Raw genomic sequence first — 21698 nt, forward strand, 5'->3', positions numbered from 1 at the left:
CTGGGAATATCATGTCTCACTCAAGTGAGAAAAGGAATCCGGAGTTCTGACCTCCGTCGACAGTCAAAAATCAGGGATGCTGTCTCGTTTGCCAAGGCATCAAAAATCAGATGTGCCGGTCATGTAATGCGATTCAGAGATGACCGCTGGACTAGAACTTTTACCAACTGGATTCCACGGGATGTCAGAAGACCTCGTGTCCGCCCACCAACTAGATGGTCAGATTTCTTCGTCAAATTTCTGATGAACGATTTGAGGCTCTTCCTTTACCTGGGGCGAGCAGATATCATTGGGCTGCACTAGCTCGCGACAGGGACAAATGGAGACGTTACTGGCGCCTGCTCCATCAAATCGAAGATCAATGGGTCTACAAGTGATAGCACTGTAGCACTGTCATCCTGTTGTTCATCAATTTGCTTTAGCGGGCACCAGTAACCTCCCCATTGTGGGACTTGTTGCACTGAGTTTGGCATATTGAATACGCTGGTAGCTTGCCAGGCTCTGCCATGCGGGCGGGATACTCTCGGTAGCTTGCCGGGCTCTCCGAGAGGGGTGAAGGAAGTCGAGCCCGGGTCGGATGCATGCAAGGCAAATGCCCTACCCGCTGTGCTATCGCTCCAGCCTGTTAACAGTATTATAAAATCACTTAGGAGGGTAGGTGTAAACCTACCCTTCTTAATCTAGTGGAAGGCAAACAATACAATGAATGAATGCCATACTCAATGAGGAGTTTGATTGTCTTTTAGTTTATAATAAACTACATAATGTGAATTAAAAGGCAAACTCCTCAACAATTGGCATTGATTATGGCATTCATTCATTGTACTGTTTGCCTTCCTCTAGATTAATAAGGGTAGGTTTACTCCTGCCCTCCTAAGTGATTGTATACATTTTCAATAATGAATTAACAGTTCTTTTATATAGAATGTTATATATCTGATCGAGTATCTTTTTACATTCAAGGGGAATTTTTATTAAAGTCCTACACTTATTAATGCAAATACATGAGCAGTACTTATAATATAAGATTTTCTAAAATAAAGCAATAGCACAGCGGTTGGGCTTTTGCCTTTCACGCGGCTGACCCGAGTTTGATTCCTCCGCCCCTCTTGGAGAGCCCGGCAAGCTACCAAGAGTATGGAGCCCGCACGGCAGAGCCTGGCAAGCTACCCGTGCATATTGGATATGTCAAAAACAGTAACAATAAGTCTCTCAACGAGAGATGTTACTGGTGCCCATTCGAAAAAATCGATGAGCAATGGGATGACAGTGACAGTGACCTTTTCTTAGGTTAAAATCCACTTTTATTACTTCTTTAGTCTATTCAGATTCTCCCCTTAACTTTTTCTTAACTTTCTTCACTTTTATTAAATTTTACATTTGTAGAAATTTTCTATATCATGTAAATCTTAAAATGTAATTATTCATATTGTTATTTTAATTTATTTGCCTATAAAATATATGGAATTTGAAAAAATTGCTTTATCCATTTGACATTGATTTGCAATTTTGTGGAATTCCACATAATTGGCTCTATTCAACTATGTGTGTAGTTGTCATCTACAATAAAAAAGAGAGTTTTATCATATATATGAGATAAAATATATATAATGAATGGAAAACAAATGGTCAAATTCATTAGAACTGAAGGTTTTGTCTATAGAACTGTGCTTACATGGCAGGGGTTTAGGGAGGGATTCTTGAGATACTGGTGGAGGTAAGGCTCTATGGTGCATGCTGTGGCATTGGAATAATGTGTCCATGAAAAGTATGAGTAACAATATTACAAATTCCAGAACATCAATAAAAGTGGTTTAAGATAATAAAATGTGATAATACACTCACCAGTGCAGGCAATAGGTTAAGAAAGCAGCTTTTAACTCCAGTTATCTGATTTGGGGCAGGCTATCTAACTTCCAGAGTCTTAATGCATTCCTTTCAGAGTCTGGAATAATTGGTAAATATTATGAAGGTTTTTTGAAAATTACCAGGGAGAAACATAAAGTGCCTGACATTTGCTATGTTCTCAAAGAACTTTTATGATCTCTTCTTCTGGTGTATTTAAGAAAGGAATAAACAAGCAAGCAAGCCAAAAAAATAGGATATTTTTATATGAACTTTGTCAAATTATGCAACAGAAAGTACATCCAAGCAACAAATCAAGGATACTCCCTTGGAGAAGTAGACTGAGAGTTATAGCTACTTAATCAAAGGTGAGTTTTAGTAACTACCAGACAATTGGTATTCCCTCTTAGGTACAGATCTGTGTATTCTGAGAAAACTGTCGGCAAAGCCACCAATTTTCTCCTTATTAAGGTTTTTTTTTTATTAAGTCTGGGAAGCCCTCAAAGTGGTTTTCAGTTAACAGGGCCAGTGCTTCAATGTGAGGGTGAAAGAATGTGGTGCTTCTGCAGCCCTAAAATGCCAGAGATTACTAAAGGAACCACTGAAGTGCTCAGAAACCTTAACGGTTGACCCAATGATGTTTGGGGTCTCAGGCAGTACTAGAGGTAAAAAGGGAGTAGTCAACCACATTCAAAACAAGCACCTCAACCCCTGTACTATATGTCCTGCATAAATTACTAATATTCAAATTTGCTTTAAGTAGATAATCCAGGGATGATTTTCAAAATCAAAACAAAAACAAAGAGCTATTTTTCTATGACTCTTGAATTCCAGAGAATGATGCTTGACTTAGAGCACATGGTCACCAGTATTCAACCATGGAACTTTCTAACAGTGTATTTGCCTCAAATAAGTTTTCTTTTCTGAGGATTATTGAAGCTGTTACATAGAATGAGGCCATTTCTCTTGTCCCAATTTGATAGCAAACAAACAAACAGCACCCTTGTTATCACTGAGTTCAGTGAGGCCTTGAAGTTTGCAGAATCTTCAGATAACTGCTCAGCCTCTGAGAGAATAGATCTCATTGTCACTGAGCCTGAGGTATACAGCATCACTGATAAACTATCCTCCTTTCTGGGAAGTTCCCACATCTCTGTGGGGAAAATGCATCCTCCAAGGACATTGTTCTTGTACATGAAAACTAGCTCTTCAACAAAAGAACTTCATCAAGAGCTACTCTAAGCAAAAGGGCCCAAAGACATGGAGATAATAATTTATACCTCCTTGAGTCTTGAAACTATCATTCTCCATCTGCCACAAGAGTAATCAGTGCTGAATATACCAATACTTGGTGAAAGGAGCTGGGGAGAGATCTCTGGAATGAAGAGTGTTTGAAGTGCCAAGATACAGGATGAAAACATTGGTGTGATGGATCAAAGAGTAAAGGAAGGAACTATACAGGAATGCTGGCAGTAAGTTAGCAGAAATGGTCTATATTAAGAATTTCTGGGATGTATCATCAGTATTGGATATGCCAAAAACAGTAACAATAAGTCTCTCAGTGAGAGACGTTACTGGTGCCTGCTCGAACAAAAATCATCAGTGAGCCCACAGATTCCACCTCTGGTGGCTACTTCCTTGCTAGAAGGATCAGAACAATCCATTGCATGTTCCTGGTTCTTATACTTAACCCCTTATGGAGACGAAATAAAAATTTTCCATGTAAGGTTTTTTGTTACAATTAAATAAAAAATTCATGATACCTGGAAAGTCCATTCATTAAGTGCACTATTGCTTAACATTAATCTCAACTTTTTCATCCCATTATTTTGCTTTCCTTATATTTGTATTTTATTTTCAAAGAGAACACTATATGTAAGCAAAATAGAATGTGTAAATTATGGTTGATGTTCTATACAGATAAAACAAAAAAAATTAGATAATGAATGATTACATTCTGAAAATGCATGCTATGTGATAAGAACTGCCCCCACCCTACCAGAGACCAATAGGCAATCAGGTTACAAGCCTTCAAGTAACTCTAAGCTGACTAGCAGAGTTTGTCTAATGACATACCTATGAGGAACTAACACAGATGACATCAGCTAGAATAACTGCACTGGGGCCGGAGTGATAGTACAGCAGGTACGACATTTGCCTTGTATGCGGCCAGCCTGAGTTTAATCCCCAGCATCTCATATGGTCCCCCAAGCACCACCAAGAGTAATTCCTGAGTGCAGAGCCAGGAGCACCACTGAGTGTGACTCAAAAAGAAAAAAATGGTAGAATAACTGCACTTCAGAGGAGAATGCTTTCCATATTACAGATACTTTCAAAACACATATGGAATCGCAGAGATCATACAGTGGTCAGGGTGTTTTCCTTGCATGCGGCTGACCTGGGTTTCATGTTTGACACCCCATACAGTTCCCAAAGCCTGGCAAGGATCTCTGAGTAAGTCTCTCACCAGTGGTGGCCCAAGAACCAAAAAATATTTAATCATTTAATGAGTATGTAGAAATAACTTTCTAATTGTATCACAAAATGTCTTGGGTGGCAGATTGACAACCACTAATGAAACAAACACTTATCTTCAAGGGTCTTGCAATGAGCAGGAAGACATGTTCATGGTATCAACCAATAGTCTGAAATACTACTCTGATGCTTTGCAAACTATGGGGCTGTTTAGTTATACCAGTGGGCAAGAAAGAAAGATGCCTAGTTATTAAGAAATTTGATTCACATAGAAGAGAGAGGAGAGCAGAAAGAGTGGCATTAAACACAATAAGGGAATAAACATAAAGATCTGACAGGTCAGGCATACTTTTAAAAAAAAGAAAATTTAAGTCAAGAGAAAGGGTATCAGTAATTTTCAGGATGTGTTGGGGGATTGTTAGAAAAGTTTAGTGCACTGAGCAGCGTAAAACACGGTGACCAGAATAGATGAAATGGTGAACAGCTGAGTTAGGCATTGATGGAAGTGATGAAATAAGGTAGACAGGCCTGTATGAGCAGCATACCCTGAAAAAGAAATAGCTAAAGCAAATAGCCCAAGGACATAGCACAGCTGACACAGTCCAGAAATTTCAGAGTACTTTATCAGAGCAGGAAAGGAGATACTGAAGAAGAACACAGAAAAGAGTAGTCAAAGAGGAATCAAGGGCCAGATTGTGTATGGCCTTAGAGATCTATATGGAGATGTAGCCATTAATTCTGCTGTATCCTTTGTTGTTGTTCCTGTTGATAATTTTGTATTTTGGGTCAAGCCCAGAAGAGCTCAGGGCCTAGTCCCAGCTAGGGCTAGGTGCTCTGGGTTTGCTCCTGATGGTTTTTGAGTTTGGCCTCCTGAACACAAAACATGCATTCCAGCTTGCTATCTCTCAAGTCCTAGCTTAATAAATTATTAGACAAGGTCTTAACAACCCTGTGATCAGATATTTTCACATAAAATTAATTTTTATACTTTGTGATTTAAATATTAGAGCTTTGTCATCTAATCAATTTCAACTCTAGAAGTGTATCAACAGCTGTGTCCTTTGCCTACAATAAAATTTAAAAAGTATGGGCTGGAGCAATAGCACAGCGGGCAGGGTGTTTGCCTTGCACACAGCAACCTGAGTTTGATTCCCAGCATGCCATATGGTCCCCTGAGCACTGCCAGGAGTAACTCCTGAGTGCACGAGCCAGAAGAAACCCCTGTGGATAGCTGGGTGTGACCCCAAAAGCAAATAAATAAATAAATAAAATTTTTAAAAAAATAAAATAAGTCTTTTTTTCCAAGAATTGTTTTAGCAATCCATGGGCGTTTGTTGTTCCATATGAATTTCAGGATTTCTTGATCCATTTCTTTGAAGAATGTCATGAGTTCCTTATACGGATCGCGTTGAATGTGTATAATGCTTTGGGGAGTATTGCCATTTTGAAAAAGTTGATTCTCCCTAACCATGAGCAGGGGATATGTTTCCATTTCCTCATGTCCTCTTTTATTTCGTGTAGTAGTGTCTTATAGTTTTCTTTGTAGAGGTCTTTTACTTCCTTAGTTAAGCTGATTCCGAGGTACTTGATTTTGGGGGGCACAATAGTGAATGGGATTGCTTTTTTCATGTCCCTTTCCCCGTCTAATTGCTTGCATATTGGAAGGCCATGGATTTTTGGGTATTGATTTTATAGCCTGCAAATTCACTGTACAAGTCTATTGTTTCTAAGAGTTTCTTAGTAGAGGCTTTAGGCTTCTCTAGATATAGTCTCATATTGTCTGTAAATAGTAGGAGTTTGATTTCTTCCCTTCCTATCTGGATGAACTTGATATCTTTTTCTTGCCTAACACCTATCGCAAGTACTTCCAGGATTATATTGAACAGAAGTGGTAAGAGTGGGCACCCTTGTCTTGTCCCTGATCTTAGAGAAAAGGCCCTTAGTTTTTCCCCATTGAGGATAATGCTTGACATAGGCTTGTAGTAGATGGCTTTGGCTATCTTGATGAGAGTTCCTCCAAAACCCATTTTGGTGAGGGTTTTCATCATGAACGAATGTTGGATCTTGTCAAATGCTTTCTCTGCATCAATTGATATGATCATATGGTTTTTATCTTTACATTTGTTGATATGATGGATAATGTTGATTGATTTCCAATGTTAAACCATCCTTGTATCCGCGGGATGAATCCCACTTGGTCATGGTGTATGATCTTTCTGATGAGTTGTTGGATCCTATTTGTTAATATTTTATTGAGGATCATCACATCGGTGTTCATAAGGGATATTGGTCTATAATTTTCTTTCTTAGTGGTGTTTTTATTTGCTTTTGGTATTTGGGAGATCTGTGCTTCATAGAAACTGTTTGGTAGAGTTCCTGTTTTTTTTCAATTTCCTGGAAAAGCTTGAGGAGAACTGGCAACAACAAATGCCCACGAATTACTAAAACAATTCTTGCGAAAAAAGACGATGGGAGGCATCACACTCCCCAACCTTAAACATTGCTACAAAGCAGTAATAATCAAAACAGCAAGGTACTGGAACAAAGGCAGAGCCTCAGAACAATGTAACAGGGTGGAATATCCCTACACACAACCCCAAATGTATGACTATCTAATATTTGATTAGGGAACAGGAAATGTGAAGTGGAGCAAGGATAGTCTCTTTAACAAATGGTACTGGCACAACTGGATGACCACATGCAAAAGAATGGGCTCAGATCTCGACCTGACACCATGCACAAAAGTCAGATCAAAATGGATTAAAGACCTCAACATTAGACCATAAACCATAAGGTGCATTGAAGACAAGGTCTGCAAAACCCTCCACGATATTGAAGCTAAAAGTATCTTCAAAGATGACAAGCTCCTGACCAACCAAGAGGAAACAGAGATAAACAAATGGGACTACATTAAACTAAAAAGCTTCTGCACCGCAAAAGATACAGTGACCAGAATACAAAGACAATCTGCAGAATGGGAAAAGATATTCATCCAATACCCATCAGATAAGGGGTTGATATCAAGGGTATATAAGGCACTGGTTTAACTCTACAAGAAGAAAACATCCAACCCCATCAGAAAATGGGGCGAAGAAATGAACAGAAACTTTCCCAAGGAAGAGATACAAATGGCCAAAAGGCACATGAAAAAGTGCTCTACATCACGAATCATCAGGGAGATGCAGATGAAAACTACCATGGGATACAACCTCACACCACAAAGACTGGCACACATCCAAAAGAACAAAAGCAACCTCTGTTGGAGAGGATGTGGGCAGAAAGGAACCCTTCTACACTGCTGGTGGGAATGCCGACTGGTTCAACCCTTTTGGAAAACACTATGCATGCTCATATTGTTTCTCAAAAAATTAGAAATTGAGATCCTATTTGACCCAGCAATATCACTACTGGGAATAAACCCCAGAGAAGCAAAAAAACATAGTCGAGATTACATCTGCACTCATATGTTCATTGCAGCACTGTTTACAATAGCCAGAATCTGGGAAAAATCCGAGTGCCTGATAACCGATGACTGGTTAAAGAAACTCTGGTACATCTATACAATGGAATACTATGCAGCTGTTAGAAAAAATGAAGTCATGAACTTTGCATATAAGTGGATCAGCATGGAAAGTATCATGCTAAGTGAAATGAGTCAGAAAGAGAGAGACAGACATAGAAAGATTGCACTCATCTGTAGAATATAAAATAACAGAGTAGGAGACTAATATCCAAGAATAGTAGAAATAAGCATCAGGAGGTTGGCTCCATGGCTTGGAAGCTTGTCTCACATGCTGGGGAAAAAGGCAGCTCAGATACAGAAGGGAACACCAAGTTAAATGTGGTTGGAGATCCCGCGTGGGAAGGAGATGCGTGCTGAAAGTAGACTAGAGTCTGAACACAATGGCCACTCAATACCCCTATTGCAAACCACAACACCCAGTGGGAGAGAGAGATCAATAGGGAATACCCTGCCACAGAGGCATGGTGGGGTGGGGGGAGATGTGATTGGGGGGTGGGTGGGATACTGTGTTTATTGTTGGTGGAGAATGGGCACTGGTGGAGGGATGTGTTTTTGAACATTGTATGAGGGAAAAACAAGCTCTAAAATGTGTAAATCTGTATCTGTACCCTCATGGTGACTCACTAATTAAAGAATTAAAAAATAAAAAATAAAAATATTAGTCTATAAAAATTAATAAAATAAAATAAAATAAGTAAAACATAGCCCAACTTCCCTCCTTCCAAAGTGATCTCGGTGCTCGTATTAGCAAAACTCATCTTCATTTCACATCTTCCATGGAAAATTAACAAGTGTATGATGACATCATTTTTTGCGGGGGGTGGGGTGTCACATCCTGCAATGCTCAGGAATTACTCCTGCAGTGCTGGGACACTTATAGGATTCCAGGGATCAAACCTGGGTCATCTGCATGCAAGGCAAGCATACAGTAACTGTCTTTCAATACTGGATTTGGAATTCCTGCAGGAAAACATATTCCAGGCTCTTTGCTGATCAGGTCAATTGCATACAAGGCAAACACCCACTGTACTATCTCTCAGGTCCCAGTATTGACTATTAGAACTATTAGAATTGCATGCTCTGACATTCATTTCTTTAATCTTTCCTGAAAGTTTCTGGTATGTCATGGTCACTCACTTCAAAGTTGGTTCAGTTGTAAACATTCTTTAAAGAACCTGGGAAGGGTTCCAAGTCTCTGTCTAAAGGTAATGTTGTTCAGGAGAACCTCTGTCTCACTGAACTTAAAAGTTCTATGTGAGAGGAAGCTTACAATTCAGGTCACATAGGTATTCAATTTTCCGTGACAATGCTCCTAATGTTGCTACAATCCATCCAGCCAACCTGCATCTTCCTAAATCAAAGGGTAGAAAATATCTGGTAGATTTGTAGGTCTCAGAGATAATCTCCTTCATTTTACAGCCTTGCATGGCACCTATGTTTTTTCTGGGTTCCTTGATAATACAGGTAGGTAAAAATGAGATGAGGATTGTCTCACAGGAAAGATGTGCACTTTCTCAGTTATTCTTACTACATTCAATTTGTTAATGCAAGTAGAAGATAGAGTCAGAAGAAAACGTGACTCTTAGTTGTATCATAGATTTATTTACACAGGTCTACCTCAGCTTTTCCTAGATTGTTGAAAGCTAATTCTGATACTCATTTTTAAACAAACTGTTCAATAAAATTAAGTGCATAAACAAGCAGTTTACAATGAGTAAACTACAGCCATTGCCAGAACTAATGACAAAATAGATTAACTTCTTTTCCCTATCAATTGATTTCCTTTTATGTTTATAGGAGAAATTAAAGCATGAGGAAATTTACATGAAGAGTTGACACACCCTTTGTTGATGGAAGTGGAGCAGACACTCAGGTGTTCTTCATAGTGCTTTGCAGAAAAATTTCCAGATTGGATGCAACAATTCCTAGAGTTCAGTGACTCTCAGTGATTACACCTTACCTAAGAACTCAGCTCTTAACATCATGAAATAGTAACAAAAAACCCCTCTTTTCATGACTAGCTACATTGTGAGAGCACAGGTGATAGAGACACAAAGACTTAAATTCAAAGTACATGCAACCCAATGCCTTGATATATTTTTGGAGAAATGAAAATACTAATTATCTTCTCACCAGGGAATAGTGTGATAGTGAAATAGGACACAAGACTGAATTCAGGAACTGATCCATAGGTTGACCCAGGCAAATATTCAGATACCTTAACCTGTCTCTTTCCTTCTGACTCCAAGGAAAGTTCAATGTCAGCTTCTCCAAGCAGAGTTCAAATTCTACGACAAAAGAATAGATTCTTCTCTTTATTTTTTCTTGGTCTGGAAAGATGACAGTGAATGGTTTTATCATCTAGTATTTAATGCAAAAAATATCCAATTATAGTAACTATAAACAATCACCAAATTTTTATTTTACAATTCTGCAGGTCAACAATTTCAACTGGGCTCACTTGAGTAGCTTCATCTGATATTTTCAGGAGGCTTACTTAGGCACCTGTGATCACTGCTCTGTCAGCTAAGTGACTCAGAGGGGAAGGGTGGACCTGAGGATGGTTTCACCCCCATTTCTGGCAATGACTCACTGTCACCTTGGGTTTATATGAGCCCTGGGTCGCCCTTCTTTCACCAACTTCAGGCTTCACATTGCTGCCATTGTATTTCATTAGCATTAATTGGGATACCAGTGTAAAAGCCCTTTTCAGTGTCCTGGACACTTCATACTTGCTGTTTTCCCACTGCACAAAGCAAATTTCACCTCTAAGATCAGGGACTGTGTGATAGGAGATACAAGTAGGCAAGCAGATACAAGCCTTAGTAGTTACTGTGCCAGTTTGCAATTATAGTGGTTCAAGGAGCATCCAGTTCTTCATTGACCATGGAGAAAAGGTAAACCATGGGGCACAAATTTTTCACAAATGATTTCTTCTACTTTCAAAAAGTAATATAACTGCTTTTGCCCAATCATTATAATAGGTGAATACTGGAATCACTATTTGACACTCTGAGAGAGAGATCTGATTTGAAATTGTCCTTAGTGTATTAAACCTAGTAAGTGGTTGGTCTCTCTAGACAGAAATGTTATCATGCCATTGTCAGTGGGAATACAATTTGTACCTCCTTCCTTATTATGAGGTTTGAAAGACAATAAATATAATATATACTATATATAAGACTAATGGAGACTATATACTATATATGTACTATATGGGCTGGAGCGATAGCACAGTGGTAGGGTGTTTGCCTTTCACACGGCCGACCCGTGCTCGATTCCTCCGCCCCTCTCAGAGAGCTGGGCAAGCTACCGAGAGTATCGAGCCTGCAGGGCAGAGCCTGGTAAGCTACCCGTGGCGTATTGGATATGCCAAAAACAGTAACAATAAGTCTCACAATGAGAGACGTTACTGGTGCCCGCTCGAACAAATCGATGAGCAATGGGATGACAGTGACAGTGACAGTGATATACTATATATACTATATAAACTATATAGCATATATGCTATAATTAAATTCTATACTATAATTTTATGTATACTGTAAAATTGTATACTATAATTCAATATCATATTCTTCTAATGTGCCTCCCCACAGTCACATTGCATAGGTGCAATCTGTTTTGTTTTTACTTGGGGGTTACACCCAACGGTGTTCAAGGGTCATTCCTAGTTCTGAACTCAGGAATTACTCCTGGTGAGTTTTGACACCATATGCCAGGGATTGAACTCAGGCCGACCTTGTGCAAGGCAAGCACCTTACCCGCTGTACTATCTTTCTTGCATCCTCATAGACACATTCTGATGTAGAGGTGATAGAGCATACTAGAATATTACCTGGTGTGACGAGGATATAGTACCTGCACACGGTGGAATAGATGATTCATGTGGCTGGATGATTCATGTTGGGCCCTCAACCCTAAAATACAAGCTCTAAGTCCTAGTTTTATTAGAGTACCTCTTCATTTACCCAAATCCTCTATCAAAACCAAATAGGATATTCTCATTTTCTAGTAAAAATTGCAAACCAGGGGCTGTAACGTTAGCATTTCAGGTAGAGCATTTGCTTTGCATGCAGGCGACTCGGGCTCGATTTCCAGCATCCAATATGGTCCCCTCGAGCACTGTCTGAGTGCAGAGTCAGGAGTAACCCCAGTGCATTGCCGGGTGTGGCCCAAAAAGGAAAAAAAATCGCAAACCATATATATAAGCATTCCATTTGTCTTTAAACTCCATAGTGGAGTTCTTCTGAATGTCATCATCTCCATATTATACTGTTTGCAATATTATTGCTTGCATACCTAAAAGCTCCTGGTATTTTTAATATTAATATTTGGCTCATCACTTAAATGAATGCATTTAACATAATTTCTTGTAAGTTACCCCACATCTCATATTCAAATAATGACAAGTTTGTCTGTTTTACTGAAATGAGAGACTTCTATTAATTTCTTTACAACCTCACCACACTGGGAAGTATGTACTTAACAGTACTGGAGATAAGTGTCATATTTTTCCAGGTCTGGTTGTAATGTACTTTCTCTAGTTCAGCAAATACAGAGTGTTAATGTAGAGTTCTTGCATCTATGTTTCTGGTTTGTTTTTACTCATTGAGTTTGCAATCCTCAAATTCTCTTTAGTCATCCACATGTATGTCATAATGTATAGTATTAATAGATTCTTTATTTACTGAAGTTATCCTTTTATGTCTCCATCTTATGAGTTTCTTACATATAATGCATGCATTTTTGTTCTATTAATGTTGTAGATATTGCTGCTGTCTGTACACACTGGGAATAAGAACATTTTGAGGGAGCTATTTTTGGTTATAAATGGAGTGGAGCTGACCCTGCAATATGAACTAAATTGTTACTTAAAATTTTTACTGTGATACATAGAGAAAATAAGGAACTATGCAATATTGAATGATTCCAAACCCTTGACATTTGTTACAAAATAGAGATGACCAATCAGTGTGGGTAGGAAGGGATGAAGAACTGCCCTTATGTAATCATAAGGACAGAGATTGGCGATTTTGGGCATTTTGATGGTGCAGTAACTGGGTATATGAAGGCAATACATGTTTATTCAATGTTACCCAGACCAATAAAATTTTAAAATAAGTATTATTAATTATACTATGTGTTTCATAACCACATCCCACTCTCATTTCTGATTCCATTTCTCCTTTGCAAAGATTCACTGTATTAGAAAAGTGAGTTTTCAGGTTCTGCTTGCCTGATGCCAGCAGTGATGGCCACAGAGAAAGATAGTGTTAAGGTGGGTGGGTTTCTCTATAGACTAGTGGGAAAACAGGGTAATGTTAAAAAAAAAGACAGGGGAGCTGGAGGGGGAGCTCAGTGGGCTCGTGCTATCATGTTTTCCAGCTTCCTAAACCCTTGTGCTTGGCAGTGACAGAGCAAAAGTGTGGAATGTGTGGAGGGCGCTATTCTTCTGATATGCAGTTGTCAGGTGACGGACACAAGTCCCCCCTTGTGTGTGGGGACTGAAACAAGCAGGTCGAGTTTCTTAAGCAGCGTGTGAAGAAACAGGCATGAAGGTTAGGTGTCAACAGGGTCCAGGTAAAGTGTTCATGGGTTGTGCCAAGATGTCTGCAAGAAGAAGAACCTGTTGAGGAAATAAAACTGCATGATGTGATGTGACTCAGCAGAGACTCGGGCACTGCAGCACAACCACACAGATGCTGTTGGAAACAAAACCCAGGCCTTCCTATAAATAAATTGGGACAATTCATTATGGGCTGTATTGAGACAGTGCCCCTGACCCTAGCAATGTGCGTTAAATGATGACGCGCATAGACAAAAAGGCACTACCAGCGGAACAGGAGGACGGCAACAGTATGGGCGCGCCACAGCCAAGCTTCACAGAAAGGCACACGTGGAATCAACCGGGACCTGTGACGAAGCGAAGAATTAACTGTGTGGCGCAGGACGCGTTGAGCCCGCGATTCCGCGCCTGCGCAGTGGGTCCCAAGCACTGCTTGCGGCAGGGAGCGGGAAGACCCCCCTCTCCCGCCCCTCGGCATCCATACAGGAACGCGCACATTAACAGGTCTGCGAACGAGTGCAGTGAAGCGCCTCACTTCACTCCGCCGGAGCCACTGACGCAGGTAGGAAGCGGGAGGCAAGCACCAGGGGTGCGAGGGGCCTTGGTGGGAGTTTGGGTCTCTTGGGTGATGGCAGCGCCTGTCGTGTCTCGGGGCCGCGCTGGGGACTGACGTCCTCCCGGTCCCTGCCCGTCCCCGCCGCGTCTTCGCCCAGGCTCGGGGGCTCGCAGCTAGAGCGCCTTTCGCTCCCCGCCCCTGTGTGTATGTGTGTGTGCGTGTGTGTGTATGTGTGTGTGTGCGTGCGCGTGTGTGTGTATATGTGTGTGTGTGTGCGCGCGCGTGCGTGTGTGTGTGTATGTGTGTGTGTGTGTATATGTGTGTGTGTATGTGTGTGTGTGCGCGCGCGCGCGTGTGTGTGTGTACGCGCGCGCGTGTTCATGCGTGTGCGTGTCTCTCTCTGTCCCCCCAGCACCCCGAGCTGCCCGGCGGCCGCGAGGATGAAGTGTAAGCCGAACCAGACGCGCACCTACGACCCGGAGGGCTTCAAGCAGCGGGCGGCGTGCCTGTGCTTCCGGAACGAGCGCGAGGACGAGGTGCTGCTGGTGAGCAGCAGCCGCTACCCCGACCGCTGGATCGTGCCCGGAGGGGGCATGGAGCCCGAGGAGGAGCCGGGCGGCGCGGCGGTCCGGGAGGTGTACGAGGAGGCGGGCGTCAGGGGCAAGTTAGGCCGGCTCCTCGGCGTCTTCGAGCAGAACCAAGACCGCAAGCACCGCACCTACGTGTACGTCCTGACCGTCACCGAGATTCTGGACGACTGGGAAGATTCGCTGAGCATCGGCAGGAAACGCGAGTGGTTCAAGATCGAAGATGCCATCAAGGTCCTCCAGTGCCACAAGCCCGTGCACGCCGCATATCTGGAGAAACTGAAGCTGGGCGGCTCCCCGACCAATGGCAACTCCGTGGCCCCGGCGCTGCCAGACAGCGCTCCCTAGTATGTACCTCTCCTGCGCACACGACTGCTTTTCCGCCCACCTTACCAGAAATCATGCCTGGCGCACCTCTCATGCCATGTGCGGTCTCAAGGGGGAGGAGGGGGGCTTCTTTTGTTTCCTTGGCAGCTCTCTGAATCACGCTTGCAAACTGTCTCAGTAGCTGAGCACCATTCTCAGACAATTTGCACGCTGTTCAGATGCTTGGAAATCGCTTCTGGTAGTACTGTCACGTGTTTCTTAGGTAAGCCAAAGCCAATTCGGGTTCTTTGAAAGGTGCCTGAAATGCTCACCTAGCCCATCGTATGTGTCTGTGTCTGGAGCTGGGGTGAGTGTGGGTAGCGTGGCGGGGGCTTTCTTTAGAATTGAATGCCTATTCAGAATTTGATCAACATAGTTGTGACTGTCATTAATTTTTCTCTTAAGTTCTTTTCTAATTCACAGCATAAACCCTTGTAGGCAAGCCCCCTTCAGCCTTTTATGATGGCAATTGTAAATTGACCAGTCTGGAATGAAAAAAGGTACAACTTTAGGGAACTTTACAATCTTGTGCTCTTTCCACAGTCCACTATTACTTTTTTATTTCTGTAAAACTGCCTTTATTCATATATAGATCATTTTCATTTCCAAGCACTGTTTCACAAGAGGTTCATTCTGTTTATTTGAAATGGCGATTTCCCATATAACCTAAATGTAGTGTGGCCAAATATTGCTTGAAAATAGCTCAATTTTAGCCAAACATTCTGATCTGTACATTTTTGCCGTGAAAACTGTATTCATGGAGTACTGCCTATTTCAGACGCTGGCAGTTCTCTACAAGTTAAGTCTTAAAGAATGTTATTTCTTTTTTTGAAAATTGTGATATTCTATTTAAATGTGTCTGTTGCCAAAGCAATGTAATCTTACATGGTAGATGTACCCCAGTCCAGTGAGTTACCTTCTGGATATTCAGCTGTTATTAGCTTCTCAACCTGTTAGGAAACTTGACTAATCTCTCTTAAAAGTTTAAAATAAAAGTGTTTTTCTTACACCATGAACTCTTCTGGGTGCCAGTTAAATTATCCTTTGCCTTGCTTGATAGATGCTTCAAATCCTCTTTTGGAACAGCTTTTATTCTACCCAGCATGTCAAAAATTAGGCAGAGGTAAAACCTATTTTGTGAAGAGGAAATAATCCTAATTTTAGGGTAATCTAGAAAATGTCATATTTCTTAATTACTGTTGATAGGTGTTTTGTGTCACTCAACTAATTTTGGAGGGGTCACTCTTACGTACCCTGAACACAGAAAATTTGAATGTCTAGACTTTGCTGAAAACTCCTTATCTTCTCAGGAAGGTTTAGGATAGTGGTTTTGAAGAGTTTGGATCAGTGATACCTTTCTATGTATGACACTTAATATCTTAATATTCTGTATGTCAACAAATATTATTAGATAATAGTTGTGATTTAAATATTTTGTTACACTACAAACTAGCCTTTTAAGATTAACAATTACTGAATATTTACATATGATCATTTTTAAACTTTGATGTCACTATTTTAAAAGAAGATCTTGGCTTTATATAAATCTGTCTAAAGTACATATTGTAGTTTGCAAACATTAGTGTCTGAGGAATGGGTACAGTAGAAAATGATTCATTTTTCAAAACAAATTATATAATTTTAAAAGCAGATTTGCTAAATTTTAATTACTTCTTTATTCATAAATAAATTCTTATTTTTCAACAGATTTCCTAAATCTTATAAGTTGACCTCTCCTCTTACTACAATCCAAATCAGTGAATAGATACTCTCAGTACCTTGAGAATTTTCAAAGTAAACCTAATTTATTACTATGTCATACATTAACCATGGCCATCTAAAATGCTCCCACAAATGCCTGGGAGGCTTAACTTAAGCATGACATTCTTAATGCAAAATATTATGCTTTGAATTTTCAGTTATGTATTTGACAAATGTGAAAGTACTAAAATTAATCAAATCTCCCATGACTTTCAATAGCAATTTCAGTAATGTTTTAGTTATCATACTTTAAGTTTTCAAAATCACACATGGGAACTTGTTGCTATATATTCTTATGGACTTCAATCTGGAAAAAATAAATGAAAGAACCCAAAAAACAGAAAAAAATCTGGTTAAAATAGTTCACACATATTTTTTAAAGAAAATAAATGGGTTTATGATCTTCATTCTCCAAGAAGGTGATGCAATGCAGTTAGGATTTTTTTCCCTACAAAGTCATTATATAGTACTCATGGATTATTTATAAGGTGATCATAGTGAAAATGTAGAAATGAATCTTTTAGCTCATACTCCCAAATAGCACTAGCCCAAAAAATCTTTCATATATGAGGGATTAATTTAGCAGTGTTTTAAAACAGTTTTTAAAAATGTATTTTTAACCAACTGGATAAGTGCCTATACTTAAAAAGATATTTAGGACAACATGTTGGAATAAAGGTATTATCAGTATACTCAAAGCAGTTTTCCTAAATGTTCAATGAATTATGTTTCCTAAGAAACTTCTTTTGATTTTCTTTTGAGTAGAGCACTGGTGAAAGAAGTTATGAAAGGAATGGAGGGTTAGCTATAAATATTGTGAATTTCTTTGGTTTCATAGAGAACTAAAATTTTCAACATGTTTTATTTAGGAGAGAGGAAGGAAGAAGAGACAGGGACAAGCATCTTGTAAAGATATGGCAACATTAGAGGGTCCTTTTGAACACATAATAAAAGGGCTCTGAAATTGGAATTGCTACTCTAACGTCCCTATCAATAGTTGGTAACTGAGGAAAAAGATGGTGAAAATACTGCTTCAGAGCTCAGGGTTCTAACAGTTTACCAGTATGTTCTTTTTAGGGTTCCTTTTGTGAAAGCTCTCAACAAAAATATAAATATTCTCACCATCATTTGAGTATTATAACTATCGTTCTAAATTACTTTTTTTGCTTATTTAGACTCTGACTCCTTTAAGGTCTAGGAATCATACTGAATATTCTCATATCCCCTGAGTCTAGAACAGTAGCTAAAATTTGGAGATGTTTGTCAATTATACACAGATTAGAAATATCTACTACTCGAGTATTCTTGATTTCTTATCTTGATCATTTATCTCAGACAGTCTGTTTTTCCTAGAGGCTCTATTCTGGCCTCACAGCAGAGCTGAAGGATTTTCACTGAAGGATTTTCTTATACAAGTAATTGTTTATTGTGATAGAATCCCAATAAATATGTACTGATTAAAAAATTGACCAACCAGTGAAGCTGTTAGTGAGATTTTTTAGGTGAATGGCATAGAGGTTCAGATTAACTTTAAAAGATTCAAGTATGTGAATCTGGTGATGAGCAGACTTGTGAAGCACACATGCTTTCCCACTCAAAAGGACACAGCTCATTCTATGCTTTTATATATTTTTCCTTATTCATTATAGTGACTATTATCTAAGTTGTTGCACTACTAGTTTATTTGTATAGGCTTCTGATCTAGTAGCACTTGCTGAATTTCTATACAAGTCTGTTTTCCACCAGGTTATACAACCTTGAGTGCAAGTACCTTGATTTCTTAGTCTTTTAATACATCCATCATATAAGAGGTAATTTTAAATATAGTTGAACATAATTGGTGATTTAAATTATTAATATTCTCTAGTGACTATGAGTGGTAAATAATTCACTTTCTAATCTGGTGTTAATACAGTAAATACTATCTATCATATGTGGCTTTTTATAGCAAATGTTACACAAGTGTTTCAAGGTGACTGTGAGATTACAAATTTAAGCTTCACAAATATGCCTGTGACATCCCACACATTATGTGCCTCCTAATGGTAGTATAGTATAACATTGCCAACATCTGAATCCAATCTGACTGTGCCTCTAGATGTAAGTAATCATATGAAGGATATGGAAGGAAGAGAAAACCATTACTCTGCACCACAGAATGACATCAGGAGAACCTAAACTAAGAAAAAAAGGAGAAGTGACTAAATTTCTTCAGAAGAAAGAGGAGGATGAACTTATAGATTGAAAAATACAAGAGACATAATAAATTGTAATATATAGATCTTTTTTGGATGCTGACTTGAACAAACTCTGAAATAGTTACTGACAATCAGGATAATTTGAAAATTGACCTGTTATTGGGTATTAGTTGGACTCCTGGTTATTGTGATTTTACAGAAACAATAGTCCGTATCTTTTAGAGATATATTCGCTAATATTTATGGTTAAAAGGATGTCTGAAATTTACTTTAAAGTAAAAAGCCTGTGAATTTCAAGTGCATAAGAAATGTTGGTGAAATAAAATTGGTCTTCTTTTCATAATTGTTGAAACTGGGTGATAGTTAAACCATGGTTTATTATGTATGTTCCTCTCTGCTTTTGTATGTTTGACATTTTCATAATAAAAAAGCTAATAAATGTTATTATCAGAGTTTTCATTTTAGCTCATATAGTAGGCTTAAAGGGGAAAAAGAAAACATTTTTAGATGATTTAGAAAATATTGGGTCTGCAGTGCCATTTCTGGCCCATGAGGTCAAAATCCAAAAAAAGTAAGAACAATGTACCACAGATTAGCTAATGTTTCTACTGTTACAGATTAGTGTTTAGGGAGGGGGTTGAGTTCTTTTTATTTGACTCAATGAATTAGAAAGAGTTAAATTCTTATGAATTCTGTTATTTGATTGAGCTGGATATTTGACAACAGTTAACAGTCCAATTAATATCAGTGTAGAAAATCCAGAGAGGATTTTCTCAGAGTGCACATAGTACCTTGTTCACATGTATTTTACGGAATAGAGGCTAGAGACTTGCTAGGTGCATATTTTTTAACTTAAAATTTTAAGGGCTGCAGAGCTAGGACAGGAGATAAGTTAGCCAACCCTAGTTCAGTTCTTGGCACCACATATGATGTCCTAAGAACTAATAAGAGGTCAGTACTGAGCACAGAGGCAGGATAGCCCCATCAGCACTGTGGATTTTGGCCTACCCCCCTTCCACAGTCTTAAGTTTTAAGCCTGAATGTTTCTGCCATCTATAGCAATGACTCTGGGACCCAGGTTAGGATGTCTTTTTCTCTCCCCAGAGTCTGTCACAGATTAGTACACGGAATCTTAACATATGTTTATTGTCTGTCATTGTCACTGTCACTGTCATCCTGTTCATCAATTTGCTCGAGTGGGCACCAGTAACATCTCCATTGTGAGACTTGTTACTGTTTATGGCATAACGAATACACCACGGGTAACTTGCCAGGCTCTGCAGTGTGCGCGGGATACTCTCAGTAGCTTGCCAGACTCTCCAAGAGGGACGAAGGACTCGAACCCGGGTTGGCTGCGTACAAGGCAAACACCCTCCCCGCTGTGATTTTTCTATTTCATATTTGCAAAAAATCTGGCTATTTATGCAATTATCTTTTGCAGAAAATGTGGAAAATGTGACACTATAAAACTAATCTGTACTCAGTTTTCCTCTATTGGAAAAATATCTTGATATAAATTATTTCCATTTTTTCATAATCTAGTGCTAATTATTACTAACTTCTTAAATTTTATAGTAACATGATATTTCCTAAGGTGCTGACTTGGCTCCACAGCTACATTTGATAATTCACTGAAGGCTTCACAAATGTAAATTACTGAAAGATATGGTAAATCCCTCAGTATAGGAACAATTGAATAAATATGTGTATGCTAATTATGGATAATAGATAGCAATTAGTATTGTATGGTAATAGACTCATATTCCAAGACCTAACTGATCTGACTGGTATAGATACCATGCACCACTTTTTTTAATGGTTCATTACTTACATAGACTGTGAAAAGAATAATACGCCAATGGCTCCCTAGTTTTTCATTTTTCCACATAACCAAAGAAAGAAAAAACAACCTGTATGATTATCATAGGTGTTAGGATAATTTATTGCTGTATTTATTGTCAAACTAGAGTTCAGCTGAGTGACTTTTTATTTTTTTCAACACTATTCACAGAAATGTAGGACAGAAAATTCCATATCTCAACAAACTGGAAAGCTGGTGATAGTCTCCTAAGGGAGAAAGGGAGGTCTAGGTAAACCTAGCTAGTATACCTAGCATGTAAATTATATACCCCGCCCCCCCTTGGGGACCCATAGACTCGGGTTGGAGTGAGGAATAGATCTTTGCAGGAAAGGAGTCAGTCCTAGAGTTTCCAAGGGAAGAAACCTATTCTGCAAAAAAAGAATGTTAGAAGTAGACAAGCAGTGAAATAAAAACAGATTTTATTGAGAGGCTTTTAGGAAGAGGAAGGAGGGAGAGCAAAGTGAGAGTAAGAGTAATGCACTCAAGTGAGAGTAAGAGTAATGTGCTCAAGTGAGAGACAGGGGCTTCTCCAAAGGTGTAGAGAACTCCAGTAAACATCTCAAGAGGGGAGATGCAGGCACCACATGTCCACAGGTGACACATGTCCTCTGGTGCCACATGTGCTTGACCTCCTGGGCACAAGTAGCACATGGGCTTGGACAGCATATGTGCCTAAATATAAATTTTAATATTTAAAATACTAATTAGTAAAACATCCTTGATATAATGGCACATTCCCTCATCCCCTTTTTTGTGACTTTAATTTGAATATTTTTGTTTGGTCTTTCCTTCCTTCCTTCCTTCCTTCCTTCCTTCCTTCCTTCCTTCCTTCCTTCCTTCCTTCCTTCCTTCCTTCCTTCCTTCCTTCCTTCTTTCTTTTCTTTCCTTCCTTCCTTCCTTCCTTTCTTTCTTTCTTCCTTCTTTTCTTTCTTCCTTCCTTCCTTCCTTCCTTCCTTC

The 21698-nt window shown here is 39.4% G+C and overlaps 1 protein-coding gene across 1 annotated transcript; it reads left to right on the forward strand.

Annotated features, from left to right (window-relative positions):
- Window positions 1–13768: 13768 nt before the first annotated feature.
- Window positions 13769–19324, forward strand: LOC101559127 (diphosphoinositol polyphosphate phosphohydrolase 3-beta). Its single transcript, XM_055122388.1, has 2 exons — window positions 13769–13974; window positions 14381–19324. The coding sequence occupies exon 2, from the start codon at window positions 14409–14411 to the stop codon at window positions 14901–14903; it is 495 nt and encodes a 164-aa protein (XP_054978363.1). The 5' UTR covers window positions 13769–13974; window positions 14381–14408; the 3' UTR covers window positions 14904–19324.
- Window positions 19325–21698: the final 2374 nt, after the last annotated feature.

This window comes from Sorex araneus, chromosome X (genome assembly GCF_027595985.1).
Source record: "Sorex araneus isolate mSorAra2 chromosome X, mSorAra2.pri, whole genome shotgun sequence".
NCBI classification, from domain to species: Eukaryota; Metazoa; Chordata; class Mammalia; order Eulipotyphla; family Soricidae; genus Sorex; species Sorex araneus.

Bases quoted from the DNA above. Each gene is read 5' to 3' on its own strand.
- LOC101559127 (XM_055122388.1), top strand. From the start codon at position 14,409: ATGAAGTGTAAGCCGAACCAGACGCGCACCTACGACCCGGAGGGCTTC.